Source organism: Cololabis saira, chromosome 5 (assembly GCF_033807715.1).
Source record: "Cololabis saira isolate AMF1-May2022 chromosome 5, fColSai1.1, whole genome shotgun sequence".
Taxonomy (NCBI): Eukaryota; Metazoa; Chordata; class Actinopteri; order Beloniformes; family Belonidae; genus Cololabis; species Cololabis saira.
Genome location: NC_084591.1, coordinates 7154896 through 7173842, shown reverse-complemented (window position 1 = coordinate 7173842; position 18947 = coordinate 7154896). Strand labels below are relative to the sequence as shown.

Genomic DNA, 18947 nt, shown 5'->3' with positions numbered 1-18947 from the left:
TAAACAGTAGGAGGAACTGCCACAGGTCACGAGGAGGACTTTAAGAGTCACCTGTACATTTCTTTTTGAAGCTCTGTGTTTCTCTTCATCTCCTGATCGAGACGAATGTCGATGGCCTTCTTTTGCTCTGTCGATTTCTTGGCTTTCTTCTTCTCTATCTCCATCTGAAATACAAACAGAACTTTAATAAATCCTGGGAGTAACATTCCCCGACATCGACCCGTGGGTGAGTGCAACAGCGTCATCACCTGGCTGGTCAGTTCCCCTTTTTCCTTCTCCAGCTCTGCCAGGCGCAGTCCCAGCTTTGATCGGCTCTTCAGCTCCTCCTCCCACAGAGCCTGAGAGTCCTGGGCGGTGTGAGACAGATTGCTTTGCTTCTGGACCTGCAGGACACAGAGGAGAGGATATACCGTATTTTCTGGACTATAAGCTGCACCTGCATACAAGCCGCATCCGCTCTATTAAAAAAAAAAAAGATATTTATGTTGTTAGATTAGATATTTACTACATGTACAGAAGGATTTTGAACTGTAAATGATGTACATGTTTGTACCTAAATAGATCCTTTCCTAACAGTGTCTTTTAACACGGCAGCAACTTTGCTGATTAAAACGGGACAGAACCAAGAGAAAATAACCAGTATTTATTTATTTATTTATTTATTTATCTGTTTGAAATCTGCTTCTACCTACTTCTATCTGCTAAAGAAGAATTAGCGTATTCTTCTTTGCATTTATTTTGTCTTAGTTTTGATTCTAATTCCGGTCAGAGCGCCCCGAGCGGTGGAAGAAAAATCCACAGAATAGCTGCACCTTTGTATAAGCTGCATGGTTGAAAACCTATGAAAAAAGTAGCGGCTTATAGTCCAGAAAATACGGTATTTGAAAGAAGCATTTGTAAATTAAAAAGGAGAAAATGTTATATTGTCTTCTTGCCTTATTCGTTTAATGTGATCGATAATTTGATTTCAGTTACAGAGAAAGTATCTAATTACCTTATTTGTGGGTCATGATGTCAAACAAAAGCTTCTTTTTTATATTATCACAGTCAGTTTAGTCGAGTAAAGAACAAAAATCAGCTGAAAGTTTTAACGTGAAGAAATGACGCCAACCTCTCTGTTCAGCTGGTCTTCCAAAGTCATCTTACTGCCTTGGAGATTTGTTACCAAGTCCTCCAAACGGCCACGGACCTACAAAAACAAGATTAAAAAATAAATATACATACATACATACATATACATATATATATACTGTATATATATGCAAGTTAATGTATTTCTGTCTGAATTGCGGCGGTGATTGTCCTCACTGATTTCAGAAAGGTGACAGGAGACTAAGAAGTCACATGCGTAACACAGTTCGAGACATGAAGACAAGAGTCCAACAAAAACCCCACAAAGACAAACAAAGATCGAGAGGATCAGAAGAAAAACTACATTTTCCGTCACTAAAAGAAACCCAGGCCAACACCAAGATCATTTTTACCCATGACGGCAGAAATAATAGCATTTTACTTTTTTCTAAGTCATTAAACTGTTGAAGGAAGAAAAGGAAGACGTAACCCCAGAGAGAAAAACGATCCTACTTCCACGATACTAACCCCTCCGCCAGATGAGCAGTCAGTTAGCTGGGAAAAGATTGCAAACCTTAAATTATAATACCTTCATTTAGGGTCAGCTGACTTAGGAGCATCACAAAAAATTATAAAAGCGTGATAAAACGGTGGACGTGGTTCATCGAGACCCTGCGTGGGCAGTTCTCAGTTCTCACCATGGCAGCTTCCTGAGCCTCTTTCTGAAGAGCATCGATTTTGTTGGACTGCTGCTTTGTTCCTGCTTCTAGTCTGGCGTTCTCGATCTCCAGCCTGGAGGTACAAGTACATTTGACGATAAACAATCAGACATTCATGCTGTGTGTGTGTCAGAATACATCTGGGGTCCTGGATCAAGCTGAGCTTTCTTACTGAGCATGTTGTGAAGTTGGCTTGTATTATTAACTTTACTAAACATGATTAACACCATATGAATGTAGTAAGTGAAGTAATTTGATTGATACTCCAAGAACAGCATGTGTTTTCACCAGAGGTGTCAAAAGTATTCACATTCATTACTCAGGTAGAAGTATAGATACTAGAGTTTAAAAATACTCCTGTAGAAGTTGAAGTATCAACTCAAGTTTTTTACTCAAGTAAAAGTATAAAAGTACTGGTTTCAAAACTACTTAAAGTATAAAAGTAAAAGTAAAAGTAATGTAAGGGGGAAAAAGCCATTAAGGACAAAAGCCATTGAAAATGAATGAATCTTAGTATAATGTAAATATATTAAAGAACCATATATGTGTACTATTGAGCATTAACATGTGTTTCAGAGAGCAGGAGATATGATGACTAGTTGCCTATAAGTATTGTAATGGTGCAAAAAGTCAAACTTCAGAGGCATGTTATCATTTATCCTAACCTTTATTGGAATGTACATCCAAGTTTAGTTGCAGGAATCTGAGGGAACGGATGTAAGAACAAAACTGGACAAGAACATCTGAAACAACCACAACCAAATTCACTCTATCCGGACGGAGCAATTTAATTGGATAGTTTTTTTTAAAGGCCAAAATGAAATAGAGATACAAGGCTGTTTTTAAAATGTAAAGAGTAAAAAGTACAGATAATTGTGTGAAAATGTAAGGAGTAAAAGTAAAAAGTCGTCTGAAAAATAATTACTCCAGTGAAGTATAGATAACCAAAATTTCTACTTAAGTAAGGTAACGAAGTATTTGTACTTTGTTACTTGACACCTCTGGTTTTCACATACTTTTGCACAGCTTCCTCCAGCTGTTTGATGGTGATATCAGCAGCTGCTGAGGCAGACAGCGCCCCCTGGAGCTTCTGAGCAGCGATGGCCACTTCCTGGTTTCTTTCATCCAGACTGCCCTTGAGGCCGTTAATGCGTCTCTCTGCCTGCACATACTGATCCTCGCTTTCCTCCAGCTACGGGACAGAAATAGAACATCAAGCTCTTAAGCAAAGTTAAGCAAATTTGGTGAGCATCCGAGCTATTCTCTCTCAAAGCAACTAATAAAACTGTGAGGTAACTGCTTTCAGACAAAGTTAAATTGCTGAGTGATGAGAGTTTGCTTCCACCATGTTTGCTGCCGTTTCCTACCTTTCCCTTGAGCCTGTCCAGGTCTTTGAGCAGCCGTGTCTTCTCCTTCTCCAGGTCATTGCGGTAGCACGTGTTCACCTCCAGAGAAGCTTCGCTCATCGACAGCTTCTTGAGGGAGTCGGCTAATTCCTGCTGCAGGTGCCTTAGTTTAGTCTGTAGAGACATGATCCCGAGACGGCTGCCGTCGGTTAGATTAAAAGAGCTCTTTAAATGTCCTGTGGCATAAAGTCTAAAAGTAAGTCTGAAGAAACACGTTAGGTAATCTTATTACGGTCTTAATCTCACCTCTCTTTCATTCTTCTCCTCCTCCAACTTGTAGATGTCATCCCGGAGGTCGGCAGCCTTGCCGGCGAGCTCCTTGTTCCTCTCCTCCACTAGCTGGACCCTCTCTTCGGAGTCAGAGCGCAGTTTGGACACAATGTCGCTGAACCTCTCTTGGGCATCGGTCACAGCCCGCTCCTTTGCGACTCCTTTGTTTTGGGCCTCTTCCAGCTGCTGCCGCAGTAGCATGGTCTCGCTCTGGGCTTGGGCGAGCCGCTCTTGGGATGCTTCCTGACGCGCTTTGGCGCGCCCAACGGACTCCTTCTCTGCTTGCAGAGCCGTTTCCAGCTCTTTCGCGCGCGAGGATGCCTGGTCCTTCTCCCGCTGGAGGACGTCCAGGAGGAGACTCTTCTCCGTCAGCTGCAGCGTGACCCGGTGGATCTCGTTTTCAACTCTGTTTGCATCGGACTCTGCTTTGGCCAGCTTCTGGGAAAGGCTGCTGACGGCTTCACGTGATGTAGCTGTATCACCTTTAGAGATAAAAGTAAAAATTAAAGCTGCAAGCAGCGATGAACGGGCCCCTCGCGCGTGCAATTTCCACCCATAAAGGTCAAGGACTCAAAACGAAGTCCGATGACACCACACATGACTCTTTATGTGAAACCATTCAAAAGTTATGGCAGAAAGTAGGAACTATCAAATATCGACCAATCAGAAGAAAGGGCGGGGCTGATTTGCACCAATTATGGTCAAGGACTCAAAACCGACTCCGATGACACCACCCATTACTCTTTATGTCAAACCATTCAAAAGTTATGGCAGAAAGTAGGAACTATCACATATGGACCAATAAGATGAAGGGGGGGTTCGCTTTTTGGCGTCTAGCGTTGCCACGGTAACGCTTTTGACTGAGAAAAGTAATGTGCGTTGTCGCAGGATGGAGACGCACATTTTGATGTATAACACACCTGGGTGCACGTTACGGTTCGGGCAAAGAAACGGCCGAAGAAATGGCGTAAATTGCGCCAAAATTACACAATTAATTCAAAATGGCCGACTTCCTGTTCAGTTTCGGCCATGGCGCCAAGAGACTTTTCTTTAAGTTGCGACATGATACAGGTGTGTACCGATTTTCGTGCATGTACTTCAAACCGTATTGTGAGGCTTGAGGCACAAAGTTTTCTAGGGGGCGCTGTACTAACCAGTTAGTCTGTCTTTGAGACGCTGCTGTTCTTCCTTCTCCCGCAGCAGAGCCTTCTCCGCATCTGCATGTGCCGTCTGGGAAAGTTCCGCTTCTTTGAGCGCTCCGGCAAGTTGACTGCGAGTCAAGTCGACCTCCGTCTCCAGCGATTCGCGTGTGTGACGCTCACTTTCCAGCCGGGTTGTTGTTAGGGTCAGTTCAGCCTTTAAAGTGGTCAGCTGGTTATTGCAGTTGAAAACAGTTTGAGTGACGGCTTCGTTGCTAAGTTTGAGATCCCGTCGGACGTCTTCGACGTGTTCCTTAAGCGTCTCGTTCTCCTCCAGAAGATGGTTCTCTTTCAGACTGCTGTTTGCTCGCAATCGTTCGAGGTCCTTCTTGGCCATGAACAGCTGCTCCTGCAGCGTGGCCGACTGCTGGAGCAGCTCCCTCTCTCTGTCACTGGCCTCGGTGAGTTGAGACAAAGCCTAGAAGTTAAGGTTAACAGAGGTCAGTCCCATCTTAACATTAAACTTCTTGCAGTTCTTTAAAATTTCAAAACTTTACATGCAACTGAAGTAAAAATGTACACCATTATGTTTAGATCAGGGGTCGGCAACCCGCGGCTCTTTAGCGCCGCCCTAGTGGCTCCTGGAGCTTTTTCAAAAATGTTTGACGTTTTTTTTTCTTTTTTTCTCTTTTCCTTTTTTTCTTCTTTTTTCTTCTTTTCTTTTTTTCTTCCTTTTTCCATTCCTTTTTAATCTCGAAATTTTTACTTTTTCCTCGACATTTTGACTTTTTTCTCGAGATTGTACTTCAACATTAATCTCGACATTATGACTTTTTTCTCGACATTTTGACTTTTTTCTCGACATTTCGACTTTTTTCACGAAATGTTGACTTTTTTCTCGACATTACGACTTTTTTCTTGACATTTTGACTTTTTTCTCAACATTTTGACTTTTTTCACAACAATTCTCGAGATTGTACTTCAACGTTAATCTCGACATTTTGACTTTTTTCTCGAAATTTCGACTTTTTTCTCGAAGTGCATAATGAAAAAAACAATCTTCCTCCAGTTATTACTAATATAGATACATGCAGCATGTTTTTCCTTCATTCTAAGGCATTCTAAGACTTCATTTTTTGCGGCTCCAGACATATTTGTTTTTTGTGTTTTTGGTCCAATATGGCTCTTTTGACATTTTGGGCTGCCGACCCCTGGTTTAGATCATCTTGTCTGCTAAAATGCTATTCAAAGCCCATCAGAACAGCAGATAAGAGGATACCAACCAGAAGAGGCTACACATTTTAAAAGGGGTTCGTAAAGACAATCAACAACGTGAGGAATCATTTCTAGTTCATTTATTGGTTTGATGGCCGTTTTCATCAATATATTCACCAGCTCAAAGTGCACATGAATGAAGGGACCGACGGCCCAACTGTCCCCGTGACGGTCTGCGCTGCAGATGGAACTCGGTTATTTCCCGTTTGACGTATTCTGCTGCCAGAAACTAGAGAGGCTGTCGGTGAAGATTACCTCATTGCTTTTGCTCTCGTTCCTTTTGCTCTCCTCCTCTATTTCTTGCTGCTTGCGTATGTGCGTGTTCAGCAGATTCTCCTGCAGCGTCCGGGCACTGCGCTCCTGAGCCAGCAGCCTCTGGGCCTCGCTGTGGTCGCCTTCCAGCTGCGAGGGAAGCATTCCATGTTCTCATGTAACTATCATGTGCACAACAAGCGGCAACTGGACAAGCACAGAACAGCTTTTAAAGAATATATATATATATATATATATATATATAAAAGAAAGATCTATGTTTATTACTCACAGCGTATATTGTATATAATATCCAAAAGAAAATAAATATCACAACAAGTTAAACTTGAACAAGGAGTCCACTTTAACTTATGTGTAATGCTTTAATAGACTAATGTGCTAAATTGCTGTTAAACTGCTTTAATCACTGAGCAAGTTTATTTTATGGTAATATCTTCTAATTGATTTTCTGCAACTCTTTTGTGCAACTCACATCCGAGCAGCGATGACACCAAATGTTTTTTTCCATTTGAAACATGTTTCTACATTGAAAGTTAAATATTTTAGTGGAAATATAATATGGAAGAATAATCATCTATTTCAAATTTGGCCACATTAATAATGGGATTGTGATTCATCCCACCAATTATCAATAAAACACTCATACAAATGTTTATGATATGATCTTTAGACTTACCATACCATAAAAGTTATTACCATGATAAAAGCACTGTGCTCTTTGGTCAGAAAAATAGATGAAATGTGTGAGTTTGTACCCGTTTCATGTTGCTGATCAGCGTTCTCATCTCCAGCTCCAACGTCTTCCTCTCCTGGACCAATCGCTGATGCAGCTCCTCCATGCTCCTCAGCTTGTCTCTGTTCGTGTTGTACAGCATGGTGGCATTACGCCGATTCTCCTGCTCATTTTTCAGCTGAAATCTGTATTAAGTGCAAGTCAGAAACTTTAAATGGACAAATCAAAATGCAGTTTGAAATTTTCATAAAACAGACAATCACATCAGAAAAGATTTACAGAAGAGTGAGAAGCCACGTGGGAGAAATGGTTACAAAGAACTGTAGTTTTTGGAAAAATAAATACATAAATAATAACAGGTCTCACTTGAGGTTTGTGACTTCAGTTTTTAATTCCAGCTGGCTGCGCTCCAGTGCAGACTTATCATCCCTTGATTCCTCCAGTGAGATCTTTAGCCCTGCCCTCTCCATTTCCAGCTGGTTCACCTTGTCTGTCACGTTCCCATGGGAGCTCCTCGCTTTTTGGATGGAGCGCTCATATTCATGGAAAATGTTCTGCAGCTTTGCAATGGTGGTCGAGTCTGTGAGATAAATATAGAGGTCTTTACATTACTTCCATGTCCCATTGAGTCTAGACCAGGGGTCGGCAACTCAAAATGTTGAACGAGCCATATTGGACCAAAAACACAAAAAACAAATATGTCTGGAGCCGCAAAAAATGAAAAGTGAATGAAAAACACATGCTGCATGTATCTATATTAGTTAGAACTGGGGGGAGATTTTTGTTTTCATTATGCACTTCGAGAAAAAAGTCGAAATGTTGAGAAAAAAGTCGAAATTTCGAGAAAAAAGTTGAAATGTCGAGAAAAAAGTAAAGATTTCAAGAAAAAAGTTGAAATGTCGAGATTAAAAAGGAGAGGAAAAAGGAAGAAAAAAAGAGAAAAAAAGGAAAAAAAATAAGAAGAAAAAAAGGAAAAAAAAGAAGAAAAAAGAAGAAAAGAAAAAAAGAAAAAAGAAAAAGAGAAGAAAAAAAGGAAAAAAAGGAGAAAAAAGGTCAAACATTTTTGAAAAAGCTCTAGGGAGCCACTAGGACGGCGCTAAAGAGCCGCATGCGGCTCTGGAGCCGCGGGTTGCCGACCCCTGGTCTAGAACAAGCATTTTGCTTTTCATAGTGGATTTTGTACATTCATTCTTAAAATATAATACGAAGTGACTAAGAATGAATAAATCAATAATCACTAAAAACTGTTTTTTTGTCTTAATAAATCACATCAGTACCCAAAGTCGCCATGTCGAGCTTCTGAATGAGGAGAGAAGCATGCCGGTAGCCTGAGGTGGGCGAGTCCGTGTCGTCTGTGGCTGTGTCTGAGGACTGAGTGAGTTCATCAAAGTCCTCGGCCAGGCCCATGTCTTCAGGGTTCTGCAGGGGGAACCAGGATGTGACCACAACATTACCCAGATTGTGTTCAGAATTCACTCAAACTTCCGTCTAGTCTCTCACAACTACTGACAAAACATGTGCTTTACCTTGGTTCTCTGCTGTTCACTAGTTTGCAACCTAAACACGGCAAACACAGGGAAGAGATACAAGTTATTTGAAAGACTGATGTGGCTGTTAATGAGCTATGAAGAGGCTGAAGAGTAGTTGGAAGTGTCATGGTATAATGCAGTATACGATTCAGTTACAGTTACTCACGCGCTTTGATCCAAAGCGACTTACAAGTGAGGAACGACAATCAAGCTACGGTTCAAATTTTGATTGAGATTTGGGGAAATCGATGGTTAGTCATGCAAACGTTTCGGGGTGAACAATTCAAGTAAAGAAAAACTGCATTCCAATTATCACCCACCACCAATACTGAAAAACCTTGTTTAGACTGAACGCAAAGTGTACCTCCAACTAAAACAGCTGTGACTGCTGTTGAGCTTTAGAAGTCTTGCTTCTTATGATTTACGTACTTCCAAGATGTTATTCAAGCTGATATTCTCAAATTGAAGGAACTTATTCCCACCCTTTTCCCCCTTTTTTGACATAATTGCAAGCTAGAAAATACACCTGGCATTCAGACTATGATATGATATGGGTTAGTGAAATAGATAAAGTCATATATACAAAAGTTGCATACTGCATGTATACCTTCCCTCAGCATCCGACATGTCACTTAAAGAGCTATCGTCAAACACAGAGGGAGGATCTCCGTTAACATGCGTGTTGGTCTGAGGGGCTCTGCGGTGCCGGGCCCCTCTGACCAGCTCCGGCTTTGAGCTCTCTTCTACAGCTTGCTTCTCTTGTTTCTTGCCATTGCAGGCCTGCTGGACTGGAAGATGCATTTGCACTGGAGCCCTGTTGGCACTATAGAGAGTGATAAACCTGAAAGTTAATGAGCTGTGATATCGACAAGTTGGGGCCTTTAGAGGCATTGTAGAAGAAAGACCTCCTTGAAATAAATAAAATGAAGTTAAGTATGGGTTTTAACAGTCTTAAGCCGGGCATACACTGTGCGATTATCGGCTCGTTTTGAGCCGATTTTCCAGTCGTGCGACTTTTTTTTGATCAGGCCCGATTTTGACCCAATCGTTGCTCGTGCCTCGTGCAGTAAACGTGGGGTAACGACGAGAGATTAACACCTCACGACGAGCTCCCGATCACAAATCGTGAGGTCGCAAGAAAATCAAGCGTGTTTGAAATCCTGGTCGCTCCTCGTGAAGGAATCGCACAGTTGAAGCAGCTACGACCCGATTGGACTCATCCTTTCACAGAGAGCATGCCCAATCTCTGATGTCACGTCAAAAACTATTATTTGTAGTTTAAGTGTTGCAAATTCACATTACAAATCATGTTTTAATAGCAAAAAAAAGACCGCATTTCCACGTACGGTGTGGGTCGCCGCGTATCCTGCGCCGTAGGCTCTGCGTTGGTGTAACGCGGAACCATAAATCAGCCTTTAGTGTGTGGGCTGTCTGCTGTTCGGAACACTTCTCTTTTTTCTCTTCTCATTTTGCTGGGACTTCGGGTCCCTCCGCCGAGACACAACTTTTGCGGTATGCGTTCTTTGTTGTGTCTAAAAATGATGCGCAGTGCCCACCCAATCAGAAACGGTACAGATATTTTGGGATTTTTTTAATATATATATATAAAAAAATAAAATGATAAAAAAATAAAGGATCCCCATAACCTTTGATCGGGTGGGCAGGACGCACGTTTGGGTGGACACAGCCCACACCTGCCCCAGAACCGGCCTCGAGTTCCAGTACAGAGAGGTCCGACGGGAGGATTATGATCGTATAGTGTGAGCAGACGCATCCGAGCATCGGGACGTGCAGTGTGAGACCATAAATCGTGGGCTGTGAACTTTTGAACTCCGCGATCTAGTCGTGCAGTGTGAGATGGGGGAGTCTCATACGATTTAAAATATCGCAGTGTATGCCCAGCTTTAAAGCGTCTCAGAAGTCAAATAATTCTATATACATCTCAATTAATATCACAGAATGACAATTTATCTTCATTTTTTTAATGAACAAAAAGCAAAGTAACGTGTACCTCCTTGCAGCAACAGGATGCTGCTCCTGATGAACTCCGGCTGGACTTGACGGGCAGCGTAAACCAGGCTCAGGTTTCTCACAATTAACTTCTTCCAGCGTCGCTCCAGCACTATCCCAAGAAACACTGGGGTTTTCAACCTCCACTGCAGCCCTTGCTGTTTCTTCACCAAGCTGAAAGGACAAGAGAACATAAGATATGTGTTAAACTGACCTCTGAGATGAACCCAGTGGAGACAGGTAGGGGCCAGCCTTTTAAGATGCATGTTGTGGCTAAACATGTTACACTTCATACATAATTTAGTGTTGCCCCTCCCACTGGAGACATAACACCTTCGTGTTGTTACTCTGACACTATAAGTATTTCCAGGTATTTAAAGTACATGCGAATACGTGCATGGAATCCTTAGGTCTCAATGACCAAATTGAGAAACCAATTCATTCAGTGATGAAAGGTAAATATCCCAAACTGTTGCAGTGCTGATTGTAATTAGGTTTAAAGATAAATCAGTGGATCCACATCTACACTCAAATTTTATCTTTTAATAATGAATCCTAATATTAGACATGATGATGCTTGGTTTACATTAGGAATGGGCGATATTTTACCGTTCACGATAAACCGTCAAAACAATTCCCCACGGTAAGAATTTGTCATATCGCGGTAAAAACGATAAATTCCCGTTGATGACGTTTTTGTGTAAAGGTAGGAAGGAAGGAAGGAAGGAAGGAAGGAAGGAAGGAAGGAAGGAAGGAAGGAAGGAAGGAAGGAAGGAAGGAAGGAAGGAAGGAAGGAAGGAAGGAAGGAAGGAATATATGAGCCTGAAAGAAAGAAAGAAAGAAAGAAAGAAAGAAGCCTAAAAAGAAAGAAAGAAATGAGCCAAAAAAGAAAGAAATGAGCCTAAGAGCCTAAAAAGAAAGAGAAAGAAAGAAAGAAAGAAAGAAATGAGCCTAAAAAGAAATAAATTAGCCTAAAAAGAAAGAAAGAAAGAAATGAGCCTAAAAAGAAAGAAAGAAAGGAGCCTAAAAAGAAAGAAAGAAAGAAAGAAAGAAATGAGCCTAAAAAGAAAGAAAAAGAGAAGGAAAGAAAGAAAGAAAGAAAGAAAGAAAGAAAGAAAGAAAGAAAGAAAGAAAGAAAGAAAGAAAGAAAGAAAGAAAGAAAGAAAGAAAGAAAGAAAGAAAGAAAGAAAGAAAGAAAGAAAGAAAGAAAGAAAGAAAGAAAGAAAGAAAGAAAGAAAGAAAGAAAGAAAGAAAGAAAGAAAGAAAGAAAGAAAGAAAGACGTTTTTGTATTGGTATTTTTTTTATCGTTATTGGGATAAATGCCAGAAATTATCGGGATACATTTTTTAGTCCATACCGCCCATCCCTAGTTTACTTATACCACTAATAAAGACAGTGCTTCTCTGGATGAATTCAAATGCCAAATTGTTCACCAAGAAATTGTGAATATTTAAAAAGGAGACAATCTTTTTAAATCAACAGAGACGACCAAAGACTCAAAAAGCTGACCCAACAGTAAATGTTGATATGGATTGCTTTTTTTAGAAATGCTTCCATGTGTAACAAGTAAAGCACAAAATAAAAGCATGAAAAACAGAAAAACACACACACACACCCCATTAGACACTTGTTTTCAGTTCAACGAGGGCCGTTATTCACACACCCATCAAACCACATCAGCTTTTACACTACATAACTAAAATGTAATGATACATGCAAAGTCCATGAATGATAGAAAAAGGGCACAAGACCAACGGTTCTGCAGTAAAATTCATATTTTTGTCAGTGAATATTATAAGTTAAAACTGTGTAAGTAGAGCAGATGCTATTTAAACAAATATTCAAGTGACAAAAACATGGAGAAAATGGACTTGTGTACATAAAATTAAACGTGAGGAAGAAAAACAAAAAACTGGAAAAAAGGTTGCGGTTATAATGTTGTGACACGAGTGAATAAAAGATGGACACAGAACATAAATGAAACAAGAAAACCAGAAACAGATACGATGTAGAAAGAACTACAGGAGAAGCAGCCGTCATCTACCTCCGTCTTGAGCCGCCTCTGAGGAAAACCGTACCGTAGGGGATCCCGATTCCCTACCTCAGGTGTAAACCTTTCCACGTCCTCTTCGGCTCTCCGGAGCCAGCAGAGACGGATGCTGAACTTTCTGTGAGCAGCTGAGATTTGTTTCCTAAACATCTCTCTTTATTTAAATGAGAGTTTTTACAGGTGGGGTCCACTTGTTGCTTGGTCTTGTCTTCTAAGACTGAGTTCTGGTCGGCAGCACACGCAGGTACGGGACGAGCATCATCAGGAGCTCTGGTGGAAGGACTTCTGTCCCTGCTCTCCTCCTGTTCTGCCATGGGCGATGAGGAAGCAGATCCCAGATCAGTCACGGCGGGTAAACGTGGCCCCCGACAGATGCTGCTGTCGCTGGCCGGCTGCTCAGAGTCCTGCACGCCCTCCTCACACACGGAGCTGTCATGTGACTCTGTTGCAGATTCCTCCAGTCCAGACTCTCTCTGTTCAGGTATGCTGAGAAGGACAGTACTCCTAGTTCTGGCTGTAGGGCCAACAACAGCTTCCCCTTCTTCTTCTTCTTCTTCACTTGACTCTTCCTCGGCAGAGATGAGCGCAGACGTGACTTCTTCTGCGGGGATTTCTGGAGGACATGCTGATTTACGCAGTTCTCCAAACCTTTCTTTTAGTTCACCGGTAACACTCTTGAAGGTGGATTTGACTTCCCTTTTCTCCACCTCTACCCAGAGCTTCTCATAACGCTTCTGCCATGGGAGCTCATCATTCACAGCGACTCTGTCTTCAGGACCGCTTTGACCTCTAAAGTCACCATGTGCACGCAGGTCAGAGCTGCTCACGTCTAGCTCACATCTATCTACGGTATCATCTTTGTCCTTTGACGACAATAGCAAACGATGGAAACACAGAACAGACAAAGACAAGAGTTCAAAACCAAGTTTTTATATAATACTCACTTATACGGAGGCATTCATACTATACATTCTCAAAATTCCTCTGAAACTCCTCTTTTAACTTCATAGAGATTTATTTGTCTAAAAGTTGTGAGTACAGTCCCACTAACCATCAGTCCACTTCGACTCCTGCTGGCTGAAGTGTATGGGCTCAAATTAATGCCATAAGTATTTTGTATCTGTAAATAAACTTTGTACTTGTAGAAATATTTTGTGCGTGTACAAAAAATATTTGTACTTGCAAAAAATATTTGTACTTGTAGAAATATTTTGTGCGTATGAAAAAAATATCTGTACTTGTAGAAATATTTTGTGCGTGTGAAAAAAATATTTGTACTTGTAGAAATATTTTGTGCGTATGAAAAAAATATCTGTACTTGTAGAAATATTTTGTGCGTGTGAAAAAAATATTTGTACTTGTAGAAATATTTTGTGCGTATGAAAAAAATATTTGTACTTGTAGAAATATTTTGTGCGTGTGAAAAAAATATTTGCACTTGCAAAAAATATTTGTACTTGTAGATACAAAGCTACAAACTTTTTTACAAAAGCTACAAACTTTTTACAAAGCTACAAACGTTTTACAAAAGCTACAAACTTTTTACAAAAGCTACAGAAAAGTTTGTAGCTTTTGTAAAAAAAAGTCTGTAGCTTTGTATCTACAAGTGCACATATTTTTTGCACACGCACAAAATATTTCTACAAGTACAAAGTTTATTTACAGATACAACATACTTATGGCATTTATTTGAGCCCATAGAAGTGACCTACACTTAAACTAATTTCTAATAAAGTAAAAAGAAAACAACCTTGTTTCAAGAAAATTAGAGGACTATTTTAGACTTTTTTGATTATTTTAAGAATTCTAGTTAAGAACATTGTTCTTACCCCATTGGCAGGGATATTTGAATTAAAATAAGACAATTTTGACTACATTTATGGAATATTCAACTTATTTCTAGAGGGCCTGTGTTTACAGTGTATATTGAATATTTTCAGTAGCTGTGACTCATATCTGATTATTTTTCAAGGACAGGCAGACACAGAAATCCAATCATCAATTTTAGTTTTCGTTCTGATTGTGTCCCTTTAAATCGTGGTCCAGATATATGACGATGTGACATGAATTCAATCTGTCATACAAGAATCTATGTGATGTTATTTTGTCTATATGCAGTGAACATTGAGCCGTGCCAGCAATTGCAACGTGACAGCAGTCCTTGATCTTGTCACACACTTTGGTCCAGTCTTTGCAACTCTGTAGTTAAATGTCATCAGTTCCATTCTAAAATGTTTATAACCTGCTTCATTCAGACATTTTCTGTTGTTTGAAACAGACTGAGATCCATTTGATAAGTATCTTGTCTTGAAATGATGTTTAGGAACATATTCTAACTGGTGTTGACTTAACCAAAGCTGGGCAGCAGAATTTTGTCAAAGCGTCTCACCTCTTGTTGATGTTTATCAAACGGCGTGCTACTTTTACTGTCTTTTGTCATCAGATTCGGCTCAGGAGAACCTGAGAAGGAAACAAACACAGCATTTTGAGAGGGCGCGTGCACATATACAAGCTACATCAGAAACCCAAATGATGCTTACCTGGTTTAACCACAGAGGAGGGCTCAGCTCTAGTTTGCAGCTGATTGTCAGCTGGAGAAGCTTTGCAGGAGGAAGTCATCTCTGGTTCCCAATCTGAATCTGAATATCAATCATATAAAAAAGGCAATCGCTTGAAAATAAATTAGTGTCTTGAGTTGGAGTTGTATCAGGGCTGGGCGATATATCGAGATTTTAATATATATCGATATATTTTCAAACGCGGTATGGTACGAGACAATATCGTTTATATCGATAGAGCTTATTTTGCGACAAATTGACTGAACATCAACGCTGACCCCTCGTGCTGGCAAAAAATACCTTTGTGTGCTGAAACCTGACAGTGTTGACAGGTTAGTTTTCCTGGCCCAAAATCTGTAAAATGTACAGTAGTTGACTTGTTGTAATTATTTGAGATTTGCTCAAAGAGATGCAATATCTGTTTACATGCTTTATTTGAGATTTGCACAAATGTTTTGTTATTTGCACAACTGTCAACCTCAGTGGAAAAGTTTGTCTGTTACTGTCTACATTGTATTAATTGCACAGTGTATTTTAATTTAATTGTTATGCAGGAAAGGGATATTTGTTTTATTTTATTCAGGAAGCATTTTTATTCTATATCTGCAGGCAGTTTATTTTTATTTCATTTGTTTTATACATGTTGATATTGTGCAGACCTCTGTTAATAAAGGAACCTGTGTGACATTTGGCACGAGGCTTTGTATTAAAACTGACTTGTTTTTTTAAGGGTTTGCCTCGGAAAAAAATGAAGCTAACAGAGATGCTATGCTATAATGCTTTGGGGGAAACCCCAATTATGTCACAGAAAAAATATCGATATATATCGAGTATCGCAACTCTGCTAGAACAAGGGACGGCAACCCGCAGCTCCAGAGCCGCATGCGGCTCTTTAGCGCCGCCCTAGTGGCTCCTGGAGCTTTTAAAAAAATGTTTGGCTTTTTTCCTTTTTTTCTTCTTTTTTTCTCTTTTTTCCTTTTCTTTCTTATTTTTTTTCAATTTTTTTCTTCTTTTTTCCTTTTTTTCTCTTTTTTCTTACTTTTTCCTTTCCTTTTTAATCTCAATATTTTCACTTTTTTCTCGACATTTTGACTTTTTTCTCAACATTTCAACTTTTTTCTCGACATTTCGACTTTTGTCTCCAGATTGTACTTCAACATTAATCTTGACATTTCTACTTTCTTCTCGAAATTTCGACTTTTTTTTGGACATTTCGACTTTTTTCTCGAGGTGCATAATGAAAAAAAAATCTTCCCCCAGTTATAACTAATATAGAAACATGCAGCATGTGTTGCCTTCATTCTAAGGCTGATACAAGACTTTTCATTTTTTGCAGCTCCAGACATATTTGTTTTTTTGTGTTTTGGTCCAATATGGCTCTAAAACATTTTGAGTTGCCGACCGCTGAGCTAGAAAATATCGAGATATGACTTTTGGTCCATATCGCCCAGCCCTAAGTTGTAATACCCACATATTGAAGACATGGATCGTCTTACTACTTGCCTTCCTCACTTTCTGGTTTCTGAATCACCAACGTCCTTGCTCGGGGATGGGGTTGGGGAGCAGATTTGGAGGGCGTGCTAGGTGGCTTATTGTCAGAGCTGATGTTCCTTTGTGGTGTCGGCGGCGCTACGAAGGCAGTGTCTTCTTCCTCCTCATTAGCAGATAAGTTGGAACATTCTGGAAACTCTTCCAGTCCAGGGGAGGCCAGTCTGCGGCCAGGCAGGGTTCTTTTACTGGTAGTACTGGCAGAATCCCAGTCTGACGCATCTATACCATAACACAAGGAATTATAAGTCACTAAACAAAAAGTGAAGCTGCTGTTGATGAAGGGAAAATGTTAGTTTATACCAAAATAACCATTACACCCCTGTGCTTTGAATGTGACGTGTACACCTCCATTAAAGTAGACACATTCGTGGCTGTTGAGAACACCTTGGATTGGCTTATCAATTATTTGGCTCTTTTAAACCAGTGTCTAAAAGGAGATCTAAGACGACAGCTTCTACTGGACACAGTAAGCTTGCTAATCTTTACTGACCTGCTTTTTGGCCTTCAAAAAGGTGTGATGACAGAAACAAAAACAGGTGTGAAAAAATGTCAGTGTTGCACAAAGAGAATGTCCTTATTCATAAACTTAAAAACAGAAAGTAGATCTGAAGAATTTGAAACAGAATCTTGCAAAATAAGGAAAATAAATTAGGAACAGCTGAACTTCATGTAGATTTCATCAGGAAAACCACGGCACATTTAGGGTGGAAACAAATGCTGTAAAACTTCTAATGGCAAGTTGTAAACCTGAGCGCTAACACGGCTGCGTAACGCTCATCAGAAGTGAAAGAAAGTCATTGGTTTTTATATCAAAAGTTATAATAGCAAAATGTGTAGCGTCATTGAAAGGAAAATACCTGAAATACATCACCTTGAGATTCAATAACATAATTATAGATGTCTGATATGACACCTCTGGGCACTTGATGGCATTGTTCATATACTTAATGCAGGCGATCGTGATTCAGCGCAGACATTACCTGACAAGCCTCATAATATAGGTAGCATATGCTGTAGCTAAAAAACATTATACCACGGCCTGTGTGCAAATACTCGACTCTGATTGGCTGGCAGGTGTCCATTAAAAGTGGACACCTAGAAAACAAGTTCGGTCAAATTGCCTGATAACTTTAATATCATTGCGCTGGATCAACTGCCAGGTGGTAACCACGGCAACGGAGATTCGGAGAAGAAGAGCCGGCTACCGCAGGACGGAGACATGAGTGATTTTGTAATTTATTTATTTAATGATTGATAATATTTGTAGCTTAATGAAACGTTTATTTATTTGGATGGTTGATAATATTTATAGCTTAATGAAACGTTTCTTTTTTTGAATGGTTGATCAAATATGTAGCTTAATAAAACGATTTAGGAAACTATCTGTGGACTTTGATTCTTTGAAACAAATATATTTATTACTGTTTGTTACTGTACCTTATACCAAGGTCTGTGTGAATACTCGATTCTGATTGGCTGGCAGGTGTCCATTAAAAGTGTTAATGGAAACCTAGAAAACAAGTTTGATCAAATTGCCTGATATCTTTAATATCATTACGCTGGATCAACTGCCAGGTGGTAACCACGGCAACAGAGATTCGGAGAAGAAGAGCCAGCTGTGGCTTGTCATAAAACTAATGATTTCAACTGAAAACACATTAAAGCATGAATAACTGATTTAATATTTATGTTTTTTGGTAAGTGACTTTGGTTTAAGCGGGATAATGCCCGCGTCGGACGGTTCATGCCCCCACGTTGTCCATATATTTATGTTAATTGACACCTCGTAGGGCATTATCCCTTACATAATGTAGTCTAATTTAATACTTTTTCATTAACAAACACTTTTAAAAAATTGTACTGACCGCCAGTCAGATTCGGTGGGTTGTTTTCTACGAAAAAGGGGCAGGGAGGACATTGCACAAAGTACTGAGATGTGTTTTTCTCATCTAGAGAGCTCTGCAGCAGGGGTTTTATAAAGGATGGATGTAAAGGGGCATTCATTGACACACTGAAGTATTAGAAAGTTAACGAGGGGCACGAAAAAATATAGTATTACAAGAGAGATGTAATGAATAATGCACAATTCCCAAAAAAACATAAAAAGGCTGCCGGATAACTCGGATAACTCCTTTCTACCTCTATCCCAAGTTCCCTGTCCAGCTACCTTCCCATAAAGGCCAATACAGCCAAAAAATCTTAATAAATAATTAAATAAATAGAAAAAAAATACACAAAACAAAGTTGAGAATGCATTATTTAATCCTACCCTCAAGATCGTCAACGTCGCCTAATCCCAGGTCTTCCATTAAATCTGTTGAATTGAAACAAAACATAGTATTGAAAAAAAAAACAGTTCCTA

The 18947-nt window shown here is 39.9% G+C and overlaps 1 protein-coding gene across 1 annotated transcript in view; it reads right to left on the bottom strand.

Moving 5' to 3' along the window:
* Positions 1-18947, bottom strand: part of LOC133444536 (ankyrin repeat domain-containing protein 26-like) — a 50095-nt gene that overhangs the window by 10942 nt on the left and 20206 nt on the right. Inside the window, exons 20-41 of the mRNA XM_061722377.1 lie at positions 18855-18899; positions 17076-17087; positions 16538-16804; positions 15017-15115; positions 14866-14936; positions 12668-13339; positions 10427-10599; positions 9023-9238; positions 8413-8443; positions 8164-8305; positions 7253-7466; positions 6909-7071; positions 6136-6282; positions 4621-5083; positions 3443-3948; positions 3158-3310; positions 2807-2982; positions 1770-1863; positions 1600-1626; positions 1112-1189; positions 249-383; positions 52-164 (exon numbers count right to left, since the gene is read on the bottom strand). Coding sequence (XP_061578361.1) covers positions 52-164; positions 249-383; positions 1112-1189; positions 1600-1626; positions 1770-1863; positions 2807-2982; positions 3158-3310; positions 3443-3948; positions 4621-5083; positions 6136-6282; positions 6909-7071; positions 7253-7466; positions 8164-8305; positions 8413-8443; positions 9023-9238; positions 10427-10599; positions 12668-13339; positions 14866-14936; positions 15017-15115; positions 16538-16804; positions 17076-17087; positions 18855-18899 — 3997 coding nt within the window. The remainder of the gene's footprint in view (positions 1-51; positions 165-248; positions 384-1111; positions 1190-1599; positions 1627-1769; positions 1864-2806; positions 2983-3157; positions 3311-3442; positions 3949-4620; positions 5084-6135; positions 6283-6908; positions 7072-7252; positions 7467-8163; positions 8306-8412; positions 8444-9022; positions 9239-10426; positions 10600-12667; positions 13340-14865; positions 14937-15016; positions 15116-16537; positions 16805-17075; positions 17088-18854; positions 18900-18947) is intronic.